The following is a 19,777-nucleotide window of genomic DNA, read 5'->3' on the forward strand; positions in this document are numbered from 1 at the left end:
CATCTAAAACAATTTCAAAAATCTTTAGTTTTTACAGGGGACCTTGTCAAAATGCCAAAAAAAAAAAAAAAAAATCCTTATAACTGAGTAAAAGACCCCTCTGCATTTACCCGTTGGTGTATTGTCTCATTTACCCGTTGGTGTGTATTGTCACACACCTTGTCCATTGGGGAAACGTGTTGGATTGCGTCATCAGTCGACTGCGCAGGAAGCAAAGCGACTGATGTTCTGAACGTGGCCGTTCCCTTTTTCTGCGCATGCGCAGAAAGGCCGCCGAGCCAAAATGACAGCTCTCTCCTCTTGTCTCTGTGGGAAGTCGACACAGCTGGTTGATTTCTGGACACTTCAACATGGAAAGGAATACAACATTATTCAGATATTTGCATGGAATGTAATGACTATATATATATATATATAGTTTCTGAAATATTAATGTTTTTGTTGTAGTATCCGGTTAATGTCTTCATGTCATTTGAGTTGACAGTGTCTTAGGTAGCTTGTTTGGGTTTTGTCTGTAAGCTATCAGCAAGCTAACTGTTAGCTACACGTTAGCGTTTACGAGAAGGCCAGACTTGTCTTTATTTTCTGTCATAATTCACATGAACTAGTTAGCTACCCCTTTTACACAGGGAATAAATTAGCTATTACATACCGTCGTGTTTGCTCTGTTTTTTTGTTTATTTTCAAACTCTTGATTCTCTCTTAAGTGATCGCATTTATTTTTTTAATTTTTTTTTGGACAGTAAGGACGCAAGTAACGTTTTTATTGGATTTACTGTTTACTAGTCTTAGTTTCCTACCTTTTGGCTCTCGGACACTTTGTTGATCTTTATTTTATGTATTGAAGTATCGGGTCAAATTGCTTTTCCCCCACCATGTTTCTGGAAGGCGGTGTGTTGCTTTGGGCCAGTTTCTACGGTACAAAACTCTAAAAAAAAACACAAACCAACAAACAAGTGATTTCAGTCCATTTGACAACTCACAATCAGCATGTTTTTTTTTTGTTCTTCCCCTTCCGACGCGTTAGATATTAACATTTAGCTACATTAAAAACTCAGCGACCTCCATTGAACTTGCTCTGTGTCATTTTGGACAGCTTGTTGTGTTCCCTCTTACATATGATCCGTTTGGTGTCTGGGGACATCGAGTGAACCCGTCTGTGTCCCTTTTCGTTGCCACCATGTCTTGTGTACATTATAAATTCTCATCTAAACTCAACTACGACACGGTCACTTTCGATGGCCTGAACATCACTCTGGCCGACCTGAAAAGACAGATCATGGGTCGAGAGAGACTCAAAGCTGTCGACTGCGGCCTACAAATCACCAACGCACAAACTAAAGAAGGTAAGAAAGTAGTTTTATCATCTGTGTTCTTTTAAAGGATGACATTTTTATTTATCTTAACTAAGTTAAATCACTTGGGATGTCAAAGCTGCCGACAGCTGTTGCTACCTAGTTATTAGCTAAGAACAAATTAGTCCAGTGACGGAAAGCCCCTCCCCCCAAAATCAGACATTTTTAAAACTTTTATGAAATGTATAATGTCATGTTATTGAGTTCTTCGTGTTGAATATATATATATATATATATAATTTTTTTCCCGTATCACCTATATAGTCCTGATCTACCATCACTTTATCAGACAAAACACACGTGTTGTGTTTGACTGTCCTGTTGCTGCTAACTGCTAACTAGCTACTTTCTAACTAACCAGGTTACTGCTTCAACCTCGGATGACAGCTAGGTAGCTAAGTTTAAAAATAAAAAGCTAACTAGTAAGTTGGTTGACGAGCTATAGCTCAAGTGCAGGGGCTTTCCGTGCCGTTTGCTGATGCTGAACCCCCATCGGGAAGCAGCACATAACGGGGCCTGGACGGAAATCCTAACGTTAAATAAGGTGAGCTAGTGACAACCACAAGGATCAATAATCACCAATAAACTAGTGTCAACCACAGGGATCAATAATCACCAATAAACTAGTGTCAACCACAGGGATCAATAAGCACCAATAAACTAGTGTCAACCACAGGGATCAATAATCACCAATAAACTAGTGTCAACCACAGGGATCAATAAGCACCAATAAACTAGTGTCAACCACAGGGATCAATAAGCACCAATAAACTAGTGTCAACCACAGGGATCAATAATCACCAATAAACTAGTGACAACCACAGGGATCAATAATCACCAATAAACTAGTGACAACCACAGGGATCAATAATCACCAATAAACTAGTGACAACCACAGGGATCAATAATCACCAATAAACTAGTGACAACCACAGGGATCAATAATCACCAATAAACTAGTGACAACCACAGGGATCAATAAGCACCAATAAACTAGTGACAACCACAGGGATCAATAAGCACCAATAAACTAGTGACAACCACAGGGATCAATAATCACCAATAAACTAGTGACAACCACAGGGATCAATAAGCACCAATAAACTAGTGACAACCACAGGGATCAATAATCACCAATAAACTAGTGTCAACCACAGGGATCAATAAGCACCAATAAACTAGTGTCAACCACAGGGATCAATAAGCACCAATAAACTAGTGACAACCACAGGGATCAATAAGCACCAATAAACTAGTGTCAACCACAGGGATCAATAAGCACCAATAAACTAGTGTCAACCACAGGGATCAATAATCACCAATAAACTAGTGACAACCACAGGGATCAATAATCACCAATAAACTAGTGTCAACCACAGGGATCAATAAGCACCAATAAACTAGTGACAACCACAGGGATCAATAAGCACCAATAAACTAGTGTCAACCACAGGGATCAATAAGCACCAATAAACTAGTGACAACCACAGGGATCAATAAGCACCAATAAACTAGTGTCAACCACAGGGATCAATAAGCACCAATAAACTAGTGTCAACCACAGGGATCAATAATCACCAATAAACTAGTGTCAACCACAGGGATCAATAAGCACCAATAAACTAGTGTCAACCACAGGGATCAATAAGCACCAATAAACTAGTGTCAACCACAGGGATCAATAATCACCAATAAACTAGTGACAACCACAGGGATCAATAAGCACCAATAAACTAGTGTCAACCACAGGGATCAATAAGCACCAATAAACTAGTGACAACCACAGGGATCAATAAGCACCAATAAACTAGTGTCAACCACAGGGATCAATAAGCACCAATAAACTAGTGACAACCACAGGGATCAATAAGCACCAATAAACTAGTGTCAACCACAGTGATCAATAAGCACCAATAAACTAGTGACAACCACAGGGATCAATAAGCACCAATAAACTAGTGTCAACCACAGGGATCAATAATCACCGTCGGGAACCCGTTTCGAATGAAGAGGTCTTGACAGCCAGACAACCACTGTGGTTCCTGGTCAAATGGGGCCCGGTATATTTGTTTTTGTGACAGGGCTTGAATAGAGAAGAGGGTCAATGGGTTTGAGCCGTTTCGTTGAAGGGAAATGGTAATTTTATATGCATTTATTTTATTTTATTTGGCCTACCTGTAAGGTTCCATCATCCACAAAACCCCTTATTTCAGCCCAGGTGGTTGGCTTGGGTGCTGGCATGGTGGGGTTAGGCCTAGTCAGGGAGTCTGGTTCCTCTTATGGTTTCTTCCTTCTACTGTGAACTGCTTGCTCTTTGGGGGGGTTGAGGCCAGTGTACTTTAAAAACACTTCCTGACAACCATGAATGTAAAACGTCATATGTAAATTGAATAGATAAGATGGATTGATTTTATATTAGATATAGATATCTAGGATGGTACCCCGGGGAACTAGATATCTGGGATGGCGCCCGGGGAACTAGATATCTGGGATGGTGCCCGGGGGACTAGATATCTGGGATGGTGCCCGGGGGACTAGATATCTGGGATGGCGCACCGGGGGACTAGATATCTGGGATGGCGCACCGGGGGACTAGATATCTGGGATGGCGCACCGGGGGACTAGATATCTGGGATGGCGCACCGGGGGACTAGATATCTGGGATGGCGCACCGGGGGACTAGATATCTGGGATGGCGCACCGGGGGACTAGATATCTGGGATGGCGCACCGGGGGACTAGATATCTGGGATGGCGCACCGGGGGACTAGATATCTGGGATGGCGCACCGGGGGACTAGATATCTGGGATGGCGCACCGGGGGACTAGATATCTGGGATGGCGCACCGGGGGACTAGATATCTGGGATGGCGCACCGGGGGACTAGATATCCGGGATGGCGCACCGGGGGACTAGATATCCGGGATGGCGCACCGGGGGACTAGATATCCGGGATGGGGCACCGGGGGACTAGATATCTGGGATGGGGCACCGGGGGACTAGATATCTGGGATGGCGCACCGGGGGACTAGATATCCGGGATGGCGCACCGGGGGACTAGATATCCGGGATGGCGCACCGGGGGACTAGATATCCGGGATGGCGCACCGGGGGACTAGATATCTGGGATGGAGCACCGGGGGACTAGATATCTGGGATGGGGCACCGGGGGACTAGATATCTGGGATGGGGCACCGGGGGACTAGATATCTGGGATGGGGCACCGGGGGACTAGATATCTGGGATGGCGCACCGGGGGACTAGATATCTGGGATGGCGCACCGGGGGACTACCAACAGACAGACCAGTAATTCCCTCGTCTCTGATCTGTAGAATACAAAGACGACGAGGCCCTGATATCCAAGAACTCCTCTGTCATCATCAGAAGAATACCCATCGGAGGAGTCAAGGCTTCAAGCAAGATGTATAACATGTGAGTACATATATACACAGTGTAGTCACCTGGCCTTAACCCAGCCTGTAGTCACCTGGCCTGTAGTCACCTGGCCTTAACCCAGCCTGTAGTCACCTGGCCTGTAGTCACCTGGCCTTAACCCAGCCTGTAATCACCTGGCCTGTAGTCACCTGGCCTTAACCCAGCCTGTAGTCACCTGGCCTGTAGTCACCTGGCCTTAACCCAGCCTGTAGTCACCTGGCCTGTAGTCACCTGGCCTTAACCCAGCCTGTAGTCACCTGGCCTGTAGTCACCTGACCTTAACCCAGCCTGTAGTCACCTGGCCTGTAGTCACCTGACCTTAACCCAGCCTGTAGTCACCTGGCCTGTAGTCACCTGGCCTTAACCCAGCCTGTAGTCACCAAGCAAGATGTATAACATGTGAGTACATATATACACAGTGCATCGAGGACTCCCTGGTGGTCTAAGGTCGCTGAGTCTCAGTGCAAGAGGGGGGTCAATACAGTCCCTGGTTCGATTCCAGGCTGTATCACATCCGGCCGTGATTGGGAGTCCCATAGGGTGGCGCACAATTAGCCCAGCGTCGTCCGGGTTTGACCCGGGGGTAGGCCTTCATTGTAAATAATAATTTGTTCTGAACTGACTTGCCTAGTTAAATTAAAGGTTAAATTAAATATTTAAAAAAATCAGGAACTATACAAACCCATTTTCCCCACATTTTGTTTAAAACTTTTCAGCCCCGTTCTAAAATGTATTAAATATTTTTGTCCTCCATCAATCTGCCCCATAATGACATCACAGTACCCCATAGTGACATCACAGTACCCCATAGTGACATCACAGTACCCCATAGTGACATCACAATCTGCCCCATTGTGACAAAGCGAAAACAGGTATTTAGAAATATTTGCAAATGTATTAAAAAATAATATTTACATAATTATTCAGACCCCTTTGCTATGAGACTTGAAATTGAGCTCAGGAGCATCCTGTTTCCATTGATCATCCTTGAGATGTTTCTACAACTTGATTGGAGGTCCACCTGTGGTAAATTCAACTGATTGGACATGATTTAGAAAGGCACACACCTGTCTATATAAAGGTCCCACATTTGACAGTTCATGTCAGAGCAAAAACAAAGCCACGAGGTCGCAGGAATTGTCGGTAGAGCTCCGAGACAGATCTTTGCATTGTCTCAATCCTGGAGAAGGGCATGTCAGAGCAAAAACCAAGCCATGAGGTCGAAGGAATTGGGAATTATCCGTAGAGCTCCGAGATAGGATTATGTCGAGAGACAGATCTGGGGAAGGGTACCAAAACATTTCTGCAGCATTGAAGGTCCCCAAGAACCCAGTGGCCTCCATCATTCTGAAATGGAACAAGTTTGGAACCACCAAAGACTCTTCCTAGAGCTGGCTGCCCGGCCAAACTGAGCAATCGGTGGAGAAGGGCCTTGGTCAGGGAGGTGACTGAGAACCTGATGGTCACTCTAACAGAGCTCCAGAGTTCCTCTGTGGAGATGGGAGAACCTTCCAGAAGGACAACCATTTCAACAGCACTCCACCAATCAGGCCTTTATGGTAGAAAGGCCAGACAGAAGCCACTCCTCAGTAAAAGGCACATGACAGCCTGCTTGGAGTTTGCCAAAAGGCACCTAAAGGACTCTCAGACCATGAGATACAAGGTTCTCTGGTCTGAAACCACGATTGAACTCTTTGGCCTGAATGCCAAGCATCACATCTGGAGGAAACCTGGCACCATCCCTACGGTGAAGCATGGTGGTGGCAGCATCATGCTGTGGGGATGTTTTTCAGCGGCAGGGACTGGGAGACTAGTCAGGATCGAGGGAAAGATGAACGGAGCAAAGTACAGAGAGATCCTTGATGAAAACCTGAATCGGAGTGCTCAGGACCTCAGACTGGGGTGAAGGTTCACCTTCCAACAGGACAATGACCCTAAGCACACAGCCAAGACAACACGGAAGTGGCTTCGGGACAAGTCTCTGAATGTCCTTGAGTGGCCCAGCCAGAGCCCAGACTTTGAAGCCGATCGAACATCTCTGGAGAGACCTGAAAATAGCTGTGCAGTGACGCTCCCCATCCAACCTGACAGAGCGTGAGAGGATCTGCAGAGGAGAATGGGAGAAACTCCCCCAAATACAGGTGTGCCAAGCTTGTAGCTTCATCAACGTACAGAGTAAAGGCTCTGAATGCATATGTAAATTATATTTCAGTATTTATTTTTAATACTTTTGCCAAAATGTCTAAAACCTGTTTTTGCTTTGTTATTGTGATGTCATTATGGGGTGTTGTGATGTCATTATGGGGTGTTGTGATGTCACTGTGGGGTATTGTGATGTCATTATGGGGTATTGTGTATAGATTTAATCCATTTTAGAATAAGGCTGTAACGTAACAAAAATATCGAAGTCAAGGGGTCTGAATACTTTCTGAATGTACTGAAAATACATTTTAATAGCAGGACACTGTAAAGTCCATTATTCCCCTGAAGAGTAGGAATTAGCCTTTTTTTTTGAGAAGGTTTTTGAATTCTAAGCAACCTGCATACACGTTGTTTTGATGTACAATAGACCCAACAATAGCTACTGTAGTAGGTCAAAGCTGTGTGCAGGAATGCGTTGGTGGGCATTGTGATGCTCATGTGAAGTTCCTTTATCGGCGTCAGACCAATGCCTACTTCTCACTTTTACATTTCCATGGATTGCCCCTGGCTCTGCATTTGTTATAAAGAAGCAAAGGGTGAAAAGATGTTTCAAATGAAAACCAAGATGGCTGCCGTCAAAAACCAAGATGGCTGCTGTCAAAAACCAAGATGGCTGCCGTCAAAAACCAAGATGGCTGCCGTCAAAAACCAAGATGGCTGCCGTCAAAAACCAAGATGGCTGCCGTCAAAAACCAAGATGGCTGCCGTCAAAAACCAAGACGGCTGCCGTCAAAAACCAAGACGGCTGCCGTCCAAAACCAAGATGGCTGGACACTAGTTAGACACTGGTTACACAAACCTAATGACTGGACACTAGCAAACAGTAGTACACAAGTATAAACACCATGGGACCACGCAGCCATCATACCGCTCAGGAAGGAGACGCGTTCTGTCTCCTAGAGATGAACGTACTTTGGTGCGAAAAGTGAAAATCAATCCCAGAACAACAGCAAAGGACCTTGTGAAGATGCTGGAGGAAACAGGTACAAAAGTATCTATATCCACAGTAAAACAAGTCCTATATCAACACAACCTGAAAGGCCACTCAGCAAGGAAGAAGCCACTGCTCCAAAACCACCATAAAAAAGCCAGACTACGGTTTGCAACTGCACATGAGGACAAAGATCGTACTTTTTGGAGAAATGTCCTCCGGTCTGATGGAACAAAAACATAACTGTTTGGCCATAATGACCATCGTTATGTTTGGAGGAAAAAGGGGGAGGCTTGCAAGCCGAAGAACACCATCCCAACCGTGAAGCACGGGGGTGGCAGCATCATGTTGTGGGGGTGCTTTGCTGCAGGAGGGACTGGTGCACTTCACAAAATAGATGGCATCATGAGGACGGAAAATGATGTGGATATACTGAAGCAACATTTCAAGACATCAGTTAAAGCTTGGTTGCAAATGGGCCTTCCAAATGGACAATGACCCCAAGCATACTTCTAAAGTTTTAGCAAAATGGCTTAAGGACAACAAAGTCAAGGTACTGGATTGGACATCACAAAGCCCTGACCTCAATCACATAGAACATTTGTGGGCAGAACTGAAAAAGCAAAGAGGCCTACAAACCTGACTCAGTTACACCAGCTCTGTCAGGAGGCCTACAAACCTGACTCGGTTACACCAGCTCTGTCAGGAGGCCTACAAACCTGTCTCAGTTACACCAGCTCTGTCAGGAGGCCTACAAACCTGTCTCAGTTACACCAGCTCTGTCAGGAGGCCTACAAACCTGACTCAGTTACACCAGCTCTGTCAGGAGGCCTACAAACCTGACTCAGTTACACCAGCTCTGTCAGGAGGCCTACAAACCTGACTCAGTTACACCAGCTCTGTCAGGAGGCCTACAAACCTGACTCAGTTACACCAGCTCTGTCAGGAGGCCTACAAACCTGACTCGGTTACACCAGCTCTGTCAGGAGGCCTACAAACCTGACTCAGTTACACCAGCTCTGTCAGGAGGCCTACAAACCTGACTCAGTTACACCAGCTCTGTCAGGAGGACTACAAACCTGACTCAGTTACACCAGCTCTGTCAGGAGGAATGGGCCAAAATTCACCCTACTTATTGTGGGAAGCTTGTGGAAGGCTACCCGAAACATTTGACCCAAGTTTAACAATTTAATGCTACCAAATACTAATTGAGTGTATGTAATCTTCTGACCCACTGGGAATGTGATGAAAGAAATAAAAGCTGAAATAAATCATTCTCTCTACTATTATTCTGACATTTCACATTCTTAAAATAAAGTGGTGATCCTAACTGACCTAAGACAGGCACATAGTTTGAAGCACAATAGACCAACCATAGCTACTGTAGTAGGTCAAAGCTGTGTGCTGGAAAACCTTGGTGGATTATGGGTGAAGCAGGCGTTGTGGAGCTCGTGAATTTATTCGCTTTTTGGGGGGGGGGGGGGGGGGGGCTACAGACCAATGCCTATTTCTCACTTAAAACAGTTCCTGATGTGGCATCAAGTGATGATGGAAGCAGTGGGCCCCAGATCATTTATCTAGATTCGTTACTTCCTGATGATGGAAGCAGTGGGCCCCAGGTCATTTATCTAGATTAGTTTCTTCCTGATGTTGGAAGCAGTGGGCCCCAGATCATTTATCTAGATTAGTTTCTTCCTGATGTTGGAAGCAGTGGGCCCCAGATCATTTATCTAGATTCGTTACTTCCTGATGTTGGAAGCAGTGGGCCCCAGATCATTTATCTAGATTTGTTTCTTCCTGATGTTGGAAGCAGTGGGCCCCAGATCATTTATCTAGATTCGTTTCTAAGTGAGGAGCTCTGGATTGTTTGTGTGACTGAGAACTGAGAACTGTGTCAGTTAAGATATTCAAATAAGGGACGTTGGACCGCAGCTCTGCTCTCTCACACCTGCTGCTGGGGGATGTGGTGCCTTAGGGGGTGGTGCTGTAGGGGGTGTGGTGCTGTAGGGGGTGTGGTGGTGCCTTAGGGGATGTGGTGCCTTAGGGGGTGTGGTGCTGTAGGGGGTGTGGTGCTGTAGGGGGTGTGGTGGTGCTGTAGGGGGTGTGGTGCTGTAGGGGGTGTGGTGCTGTAGGGGGTGTGGTGGTGCTGTAGGGGGTGTGGTGCTGTAGGGGGTGTGGTGGTGCTGTAGGGGGTGTGGTGGTGCTGTAGGGGGTGTGGTGGTGCCTTAGGGGGTGTGGTGCTGTAGGGGGTGTGGTGGTGCTGTAGGGGGTGTGGTGCTGTAGGGGGTGTGGTGGTGCTGTAGGGGGTGTGGTGGTGCTGTAGGGGGTGTGGTGGTGCGGGGGGTGTGGTGGTGCGGGGGGTGTGGTGCTGTAAGGGGTGTGGTGCTGTAGGGGGTGTGGTGGTGCTGCGGGGGTGTGGGGGTGTGGTGCCTTAGGGGGTGTGGGGGTGTGGTGCCTTAGGGGGTGTGGTGCTGTAGGGGGTATGGTGCCTTAGGGGGTGTGGTGCCTTAGGGGGTGTGATGCTGTAAGGGGTGTGGGGCTGTAGGGGGTGTGGTGCTGTAAGGGGTGTGGTGCTGTAGGGGGTGTGGTGCTGTAAGGGGTGTGGGGGTGTGGTGTTGTAGGGGGTGTGGTGCCTTAGGGGGTGTGGTGCTGTAAGGGGTGTGGGGCTGTAGGGGGTGTGGTGTTGTAGGGGGTGTGGGGGTGTGGTGCTGTAGGGGGTGTGGTGCCGTAGGGGGTGTGGGGGTGTGGTGTTGTAGGGGGTGTGGTGTGGTGCTGTAAGGGGTGTGGGGGTGTGGTGTTGTAGGGGGTGTGGTGCTGTAGGGGGTGTGGTGCTGTAAGGGGTGTGGGGGTGTGGTGTTGTAGGGGGTGTGGTGCTGCTGTAAGGGGTGTGGTGTTGCTGGGGGTGTGGTGCTGCTGGGGGTGGGGTGCTGCTGGGGGTGTGGGGGTGCTGCAGGGGGTGTGGTGCTGCAGGGGGTGTGGGGCTGCAGGGAGTGTGGTGTTGCTATGGGTGTGGTGCTGCTGGGGGTGTGGTGCTGCTGGGGGTGTGGGGGTGCTGCTGGGGGTGTGGTGCTGCAGGGGGTGTGGGGGTGTGGTGCTGCTGGGGGTGTGGTGCTGTAAGGGGTGTGGTGCCGTAGGGGGTGTGGTGCCTTAGGGGGTGTGGTGCCTTAGGGGGTGTGGTGCCGTAGGGGGTGTGGGGGTGTGGTGTTGTAGGGGGTGTGGTGTGGTGCTGTAAGGGGTGTGGGGGTGTGGTGTTGTAGGGGGTGTGGTGCTGCTGTAAGGGGTGTGGTGCTGCTGTAAGGGGTGTGGTGCTGCTGGGGGTGTGGTGCTGCTGGGGGTGTGGGGGTGCTGCTGGGGGTGTGGGGGTGCTGCTGGGGGTGTGGGGGTGCTGCAGGGGGTGTGGGGGTGTGGTGCTGCAGGGGGTGTGGTGCTGCTGGGGGTGTGGGGCTGCAGGGGGTGTGGTGCTGCAGGGAGTGTGGTGTTGCTATGGGTGTGGTGCTGCTGGGGGTGTGGTGCTGCTGGGGGTGTGGGGGTGCTGCAGGGGGTGTGGGGGTGCTGCAGGGGGTGTGGGGGTGTGGTGCTGCTGGGGGTGTGGTGCTACAGGGGGTGTGGGGGTGTGGTGCTGCAGGGGGTGTGGTGCTGCTGGGGGTGTGGTGGTGTGGTGCTGCTGGGGGTGTGGTGCTGCTGGGGGTGTGGTGGCAGGTCTGGTTTGGGGGTAACAGACACACGACAGGTCTGGGGGTAACAGACACACGACAGGTCTGGGGGTAACAGGCACACGACAGGTCTGGGGGTAACAGGCACACGACAGGTCTGGGGGTAACAGGCACACGACAGGTCTGGGGGTAACAGACACACGACAGGTCTGGGGGTAACAGACACACGACAGGTCTGGGGGTAACAGACACACGACAGGTCAGACGTGTCGGTTTTTGGAATTTCAGGCTCAAACAAGTTGTGAATCCTGCTTTTATTTTTCTAGACTGACTATTTTAAACTTGGACGTGTGTCTGTCTGGAGAAGAGCGTCTGAATGACCAACATGAATTTAACTCTCTCTCTCTTTCTCCTCTCTCTCTGTCCTCTCTCTCTCTCTGTCCTCTCTCTCTCTGCCCTCTCTCTCTCTGCCCTCTCTCTCTGTCCTCTCTCTCTCTGTCCTCTCTCTCTCCTGTCTCTCTCTCTCTGTGTGTTCCAGTGAGCGTTTTTCAGAACAGAATCACTTCCCCGTTCAGAACCTCCCCGTCGGATCCTCCAAAGGAGATCGTTCTTCAGAACACTGTCACTTTTCCATTGGATCCTCCAAAGGAGTATGTAACGAATTCACACACACACACACACACACACACACACACACACACGTGTGTGAAATGTCTTGTCATACCATTCTAGTGTTGTCCTGTTTTTTAAAACTACAGTACCAGTCAAAAGTTTTGAACACACCTCAAGGGATTTTATTTTCTACATTGTAGAATAATAGTGAAGACATTAAAACGATCAACTAACACATGGAATCATGTAGTAACCAAAAAAATAAATAGATTTTAGTAGCCTCCTTTTTGCCTTCTTGATGACAGCTTTTGCACACTCTTGGCATTCTCTCAACCAGCTTCATGAGGTAGTCACCTGGAATACTTTTCCAACAGTCTTGGAGGAGTTCCCACATGTTTTTATATATTTTGATTTCACCTTCATTTAACCAGGTCGGCCAGCTGAGAACAAGTTCTCATTTACAACTGAGACCCTGACCAAGATAAACCAAAGCAGTGCGACACAGATAACGACACAGAGTTACACATGGAGTAAACATAGTCAGTCAATAACACAATAGAACAATCTATGTCCAGTGTGTGGAAATGTAGGGAGGTAAGGCAATAAATAGGCCATAGAAGCGAAATCATTACCATATAGCAATTAAACACTGGAGTGATAGATGTGCAGGAGATTCATGTGTAAGTAGAGATACTGGGGTGCAAAGGAGCAAATAAATAACAATATGGGGATGAGGTAGTTGGGTGGGCTATTTACAGATTGGCTATGTATGCTTGGGGATGAGGTAGTTGGCTGGGCTATTTACAGATGGGCTATGTATGCTTGGGGATGAGGTAGTTGGGTGGGCTATTTACAGATGGGCTATGTATGCTGAGCACTTGTTGGCTGCTTTTCCTTCACTCTGCGGTCCAACTCATCCCAAACCATCTCAACTGGGTTGAGGTCGGGGGATTGTGGAGACCTGGTCGTCTGATGCAGCACTCCATCACTCTCCTTCTTGGTTAAATAGCCCTTACACAGCCTGGAGGTGTGTTCTGGGTCATTGTCCTGTTGATAAACCAATGATAGTCCCACTAAGTGCAAACCAGATGGAATGGTGTATCACTGCAGAATGCTGTGGTAGCCATGCTGGTTAAGTGTGCCTTGAACACAGGATGTTAGCATGTGTGCTAACACCTATACAATTAGCAAGTCACACAGGATGTTAGCATGTTGCTAACACCTATACAAGAAGCAAGTCACACAGGATGTTAGCATGTTGCTAACACCTATACAAGAAGCAAGTCACACAGGATGTTAGCATGTTGCTAACACCTATACAAGAAGCAAGTCACACAGGGTGTTAGCATGTTGCTAACACCTATACAAGAAGCAAGTCACACAGGGTGTTAGCATGTTGCTAACATAAACTGGAGGAGGGGAATTAGACGCCCGTGAAACTGGAGGAGGGGGATTAGACGCCCGTGAAACTGGAGGAGGGGGATTAGACGCCCGTGAAACTGGAGGAGGGGGATTAGACGCCCGTGAAACTGGGGGAGGGGAATTAGACGCCCGTGAAACTGGAGGAGGGGGATTAGACGCCCGTGAAACTGGAGGAGGGGGATTAGACGCCCGTGAAACTGGAGGAGGGGGATTAGACGCCCGTGAAACTGGAGGAGGGGGATTAGACGCCCGTGAAACTGGAGGAGGGGGATTAGACGCCCGTGAAACTGGAGGAGGGGGATTAGACGCCCGTGAAACTGGAGGAGGGGGATTAGACGCCCGTGAAACTGGAGGAGGGGGATTAGACGCCCGTGAAACTGGAGGAGGGGGATTAGACGCCCGTGAAACTGGAGGAGGGGGATTAGACGCCCGTGAAACTGGAGGAGGGGGATTAGACGCCCGTGAAACTGGAGGAGGGGGATTAGACGCCCGTGAAACTGGAGGAGGGGGATTAGACGCCCGTGAAACTGGAGGAGGGGGATTAGACGCCCGTGAAACTGGAGGAGGGGGATTAGACGCCCGTGAAACTGGAGGAGGGGGATTAGACGCCCGTGAAACTGGGGGAGGGGGATTAGACGCCCTGGAACTGGAGGAGGGGGATTAGACGCCCGTGAAACTGGAGGAGGGGGATTAGACGCCCGTGAAACTGGAGGAGGGGGATTAGACGCCCGTGAAACTGGGGGAGGGGGATTAGACGCCCGTGAAACTGGAGGAGGGGGATTAGACGCCCGTGAAACTGGAGGAGGGGGATTAGACGCCCGTGAAACTGGAGGAGGGGGATTAGACGCCCGTGAAACTGGAGGAGGGGGATTAGACGCCCGTGAAACTGGAGGAGGGGGATTAGACGCCCGTGAAACTGGAGGAGGGGGATTAGACGCCCGTGAAACTGGAGAAGGGGGATTAGACGCCCGTGAAACTGGAGGAGGGGGATTAGACGCCCGTGAAACTGGGGGAGGGGGATTAGACGCCCGTGAAACTGGGGGAGGGGGATTAGACGCCCGTGAAACTGGAGGAGGGGGATTAGACGCCCGTGAAACTGGAGGAGGGGGATTAGACGCCCGTGAAACTGGGGGAGGGGGATTAGACGCCCGTGAAACTGGAGGAGGGGGATTAGACGCCCGTGAAACTGGGGGAGGGGGATTAGACGCCCGTGAAACTGGAGGAGGGGGATTAGACGCCCGTGAAACTGGAGGAGGGGGATTAGACGCCCGTGAAACTGGAGGAGGGGGATTAGACGCCCGTGAAACTGGAGGAGGGGGATTAGACGCCCGTGAAACTGGAGGAGGGGGATTAGACGCCCGTGAAACTGGGGGAGGGGGATTAGACGCCCGTGAAACTGGGGGAGGGGGATTAGACGCCCGTGAAACTGGAGGAGGGGGATTAGACGCCCGTGAAACTGGAGGAGGGGGATTAGACGCCCGTGAAACTGGGGGAGGGGGATTAGACGCCCGTGAAACTGGAGGAGGGGGATTAGACGCCCGTGAAACTGGAGGAGGGGGATTAGACGCCCGTGAAACTGGGGGAGGGGGATTAGACGCCCGTGAAACTGGAGGAGGGGGATTAGACGCCCGTGAAACTGGGGGAGGGGGATTAGACGCCCGTGAAACTGGGGGAGAGGGATTAGACGCCCGTGAAACTGGGGGAGAGGGATTAGACGCCCGTGAAACTGGGGGAGGGGGATTAGACGCCCGTGAAACTGGAGGAGGGGGATTAGACGCCCGTGAAACTGGGGGAGAGGGTGCTCTTTTAAAAAACATATTTTTACAAAGACCTAATTTAATGTCACTAAGACTTTTTTGGATGTTTTATGAAATGAACTGGTCCCTTTTTTGTAAATCATTAATTTGTTCTGAAGGTAAAAAAATAAATAAAAATGATTAGGTTGTTTGGGGACTTTCATTTCTAATGGTCCTTTTCATGTCTCATTACCAAGCTGACGTGTGTTTATTCATGTCTCATTACCAAGCTGACGTGTGTTTATTCATGTCTCATTACCAAGCTGACGTGTGTTTATTCATGTCTCATTACCAAGCTGACGTGTGTTTATTCATGTCTCATTACCAAGCTGACGTGTGTTTATTATGGCTATGTCTGTTCCAGTGTTTCATAACTGACTAGTTAATACCATCAACACGGGTTTGACAGTAGATATCTAGCTCGTGTGTTACTCTACAGAGTGTGTGTGTGTGTGTGTGTGTGTGTGTGTGTGTGTGTGTGTGTGTGTGTGTGTGTGTGTGTGTGTGTGTGTGTGTGTGTGTGATGGAGCAGTAATCTGATTTTTGTCTCAAACAGATTGATGATCATGCTTCATCAATATCACTGGCCCAACTTTCAAAGGTAAACTATATATTCTCTCCTTCTCTTCTCTCCTTCTTCTCTCCTTCTTCTCTCCTTCTCTCCTTCTTCTCTCCTTCTCGCCTTCTCTCCTCTTCTCCTTCTCTCCTCCCCTTCTCTCCTTCTCTCCTCTCCTTTCCTTCTCTCCTTCTCTCCTTCCCTTCTCTCCTTCTCTCCTCTCCTTTCCTTCTCTCCTCTTCTCTCTCTTTTCTCTTAAAACAGTTAAGTTGGATTGAAACTAAGTGTAAAAAACCTGTTTTTAAAAAGTGATGTTGACTGACTTGGTTGTAATGATATTAATTGGTGGTTTTGAATTTGATGTGATTTGTTTACTGTCCCTGGTCATGTAAAGAGATTTCTCTCTGTGTCTTTTTAGTCTGAAGGAGACGTACACTTGCTGCTGCTTACACTCGTACGTCACACACACACACACACACTCGTACGTTACACACACACACACACACTCGTACGTTACACACACACACACTCGTTCGTTACACACACACACACACACACTCGTACGTCACACACACACACACACTCGTTCCCGAACACGCATCCTGAAGAATGAAGCGTTCGCCTCGTTTTTTCCCTTCTTCTTCTTCTCTCTCTAAATGAAGACTCAACGGGTTGTTTATTTATTGATTTATTTTTTGCTCATACATGACCTTTCACCCCTAGGACACTAATTTATAAAACAAACCTGTTATCAATCTTGATTTCAAAAATTATTGAAGCCCATGTAACAACTTTTTTTTTTTTAAACATTTCAACTTGCCAAATCCTCTCTACTGCACCATGCTTTGTCACCACACTGTGTTTTTGAAGAGATTAACTTTATATAAATATATATATATATATATATAACATCTAGCAGATGTAATTTATCCTCAAATATGGTTCTTGTTTTATCCTCAAATATGTAGTTTGCTGAAGTAAAACACAAACCGACAGTGTGAACCACAGACGTGTTTCTTGGCTGAACTCTTCTGTTGATGTTGTGATAAACTGATTTTGTTATTGTTCGTTTATATATATATATATTTATACCCTGTGACGTTCAACCAGAGAACAGCATTTACTGCTTTTAATGGTGTTAACGGGCTTGTAATGACAGTCAGCTGTTAGAAGGACTGTGTTTTGATTGGGTAGCTGGAATGTGGGAGTGTGAATGTTTTATCCAATAAAACTTGGCAAACGTCCCTGAGACCCCTGACCATTTATGCGTGTAGCTGTGATTGGGTAGCTGGAATGTGGGAGTGTGAATGTTTTATCCAATAAAACGTCTCCTAGACCCCTGACCATTTATGTGTGGACTACTACTCATGTATTCTTGAAGGATAATATCTGTTTTCTCCCCCAGTGGATTTACACTTCCTGTCCTTTTTTTAGTAAAGTCGATTCAAGTGAATCTGGTAGATTAGTATTTTCTCGTGAGAAATAAGTTGCGTCAGCAATGTGTTTTCAGACCAATCTGAGCAGACCGACTAGGTTAGACACAGATCTAACAGACTGACTAGGTTAGACACAGATCTAACAGACTGACTAGGTTAGACACAGATCTAACAGACTGACTAGGTTAGACACAGATCTAACAGACTGACTAGGTTAGACACAGATCTAACAGACTGACTAGGTTAGACACAGATCTAACAGACTGACTAGGTTAGACACAGATCTAACAGACTGACTAGGTTAGACACAGATCTAACAGACTGACTAGGTTAGACACAGATCTAACAGACTGACTAGGTTAGACACAGATCTAACAGACTGACTAGGTTAGACACAGATCTAACAGACTGACTAGGTTAGACACAGATCTAACAGACTGACTAGGTTAGACACAGATCTAACAGACTGACTAGGTTAGACACAGATCTAACAGACTGACTAGGTTAGACACAAATCTAACAGGACCTATCAGATTGACTAGGTTAGACACAGATCTAACAGACTGACTAGGTTAGACACAGATCTAACAGACTGACTAGGTTAGACACAGATCTAACAGACTGACTAGGTTAGACACAGATCTAACAGACTGACTAGGTTAGACACAGATCTAACAGACTGACTAGGTTAGACACAAATCTAACAGGACCTATCAGACTGACTAGGTTAGACACAGATCTAACAGACTGACTAGGTTAGACACAGATCTAACAGACTGACTAGGTTAGACACAGATCTAACAGACTGACTAGGTTAGACACAGATCTATCAGGACCTAACAGACTGATTAGGTTAGACACATATCTAACAGACTGACTAGGTTAGACACATCTATCAGGACCTAACAGACTGACTAGGTTAGACACAGATCTAACAGACTGACTAGGTTAGACACAGATCTAACAGACTGACTAGGTTAGACACAGATCTAACAGACTGACTAGGTTAGACACAGATCTAACCTAACAGACTGACTAGGTTAGACACAGATCTATCATGACAGACTGACTAGGTTAGACACAGATCTATCATGACCTAACAGACTGACTAGGTTAGACACAGATCTATCAGACTGACTAGGTTAGACACAGATCTATCAGGACCTAACAGACTGACTAGGTTAGACACAGATCTAACCTAACAGACTGACTAGGTTAGACACAGATCTATCATGACCTAACAGACTGACTAGGTTAGACACAGATCTATCAGACTGACTAGGTTAGACACAGATCTATCAGGACCTAACAGACTGACTAGGTTAGAAACAGATCTAACAGACTGACTAGGTTAGACACAGATCTAACAGACTGACTAGGTTAGACACAGATCTAACAGACTGACTAGGTTAGACAGATCTAACAGACTGACTAGGTTAGACACAGATCTAACAGACTGACTAGGTTAGACACAGATCTAACATGACCTAACAGACTGACTAGGTTAGACACAGATTTAACAGGATCTAACAGACCGACTAGGTTAGACACAGATCTAACAGACTGACTAGGTTAGACACAGATCTAACATGACCTAACAGACTGACTAGGTTATACACAGATTTAACAGGATCTAACAGACCGACTAGGTTAGACACAGATCTATCAGACTGACTAGGTTAGACACAGATCTATCAGGACCTAACAGACTGACTATGTTAGACACAGATCTAACAGACTGACTAGGTTAGACACAGATCTAACAGACTGACTAGGTTAGACACAGATCTAACAGACTGACTAGGTTAGACACAGATCTAACAGACTGACTAGGTTAGACACAGATCTAACAGACTGACTAGGTTAGACACAGATCTAACAGACTGACTAGGTTAGACACAGATCTAACAGACTGACTAGGTTAGACACAGATCTAACAGACTGACTAGGTTAGACACAAATCTAACAGGACCTATCAGACTGACTAGGTTAGACACAGATCTAACAGACTGACTAGGTTAGACACAGATCTAACAGACTGACTAGGTTAGACACAGATCTAACAGACTGACTAGGTTAGACACAAATCTAACAGGACCTATCAGATTGACTAGGTTAGACACAGATCTAACAGACTGACTAGGTTAGACACAGATCTAACAGACTGACTAGGTTAGACACAGATCTAACAGACTGACTAGGTTAGACACAGATCTAACAGACTGACTAGGTTAGACACAAATCTAACAGGACCTATCAGACTGACTAGGTTAGACACAGATCTAACAGACTGACTAGGTTAGACACAGATCTAACAGACTGACTAGGTTAGACACAGATCTAACAGACTGACTAGGTTAGACACAGATCTATCAGGAC

At 47.3% G+C, this 19,777-nt stretch overlaps 1 protein-coding gene across 1 annotated transcript in view; it reads left to right on the forward strand.

Annotated features, from left to right (window-relative positions):
* Positions 1 to 234: 234 nt before the first annotated feature.
* The window catches only part of rbbp6 (retinoblastoma binding protein 6), a 58,882-nt gene continuing 39,339 nt past the window's right edge, over positions 235 to 19,777 (forward strand). Inside the window, exons 1-4 of the mRNA XM_090194380.1 lie at positions 235 to 1,346; positions 4,688 to 4,787; positions 12,115 to 12,226; positions 15,963 to 16,007. Of these exons, the coding sequence (XP_090050506.1) occupies positions 1,181 to 1,346; positions 4,688 to 4,787; positions 12,115 to 12,226; positions 15,963 to 16,007 (423 nt within the window). The 5' untranslated portion in view covers positions 235 to 1,180. The remainder of the gene's footprint in view (positions 1,347 to 4,687; positions 4,788 to 12,114; positions 12,227 to 15,962; positions 16,008 to 19,777) is intronic.

Source organism: Oncorhynchus mykiss, chromosome 13 (assembly GCF_057628025.1).
Source record: "Oncorhynchus mykiss isolate SJ-2025 chromosome 13, ASM5762802v1, whole genome shotgun sequence".
Classification (NCBI taxonomy): domain Eukaryota; kingdom Metazoa; phylum Chordata; class Actinopteri; order Salmoniformes; family Salmonidae; genus Oncorhynchus; species Oncorhynchus mykiss.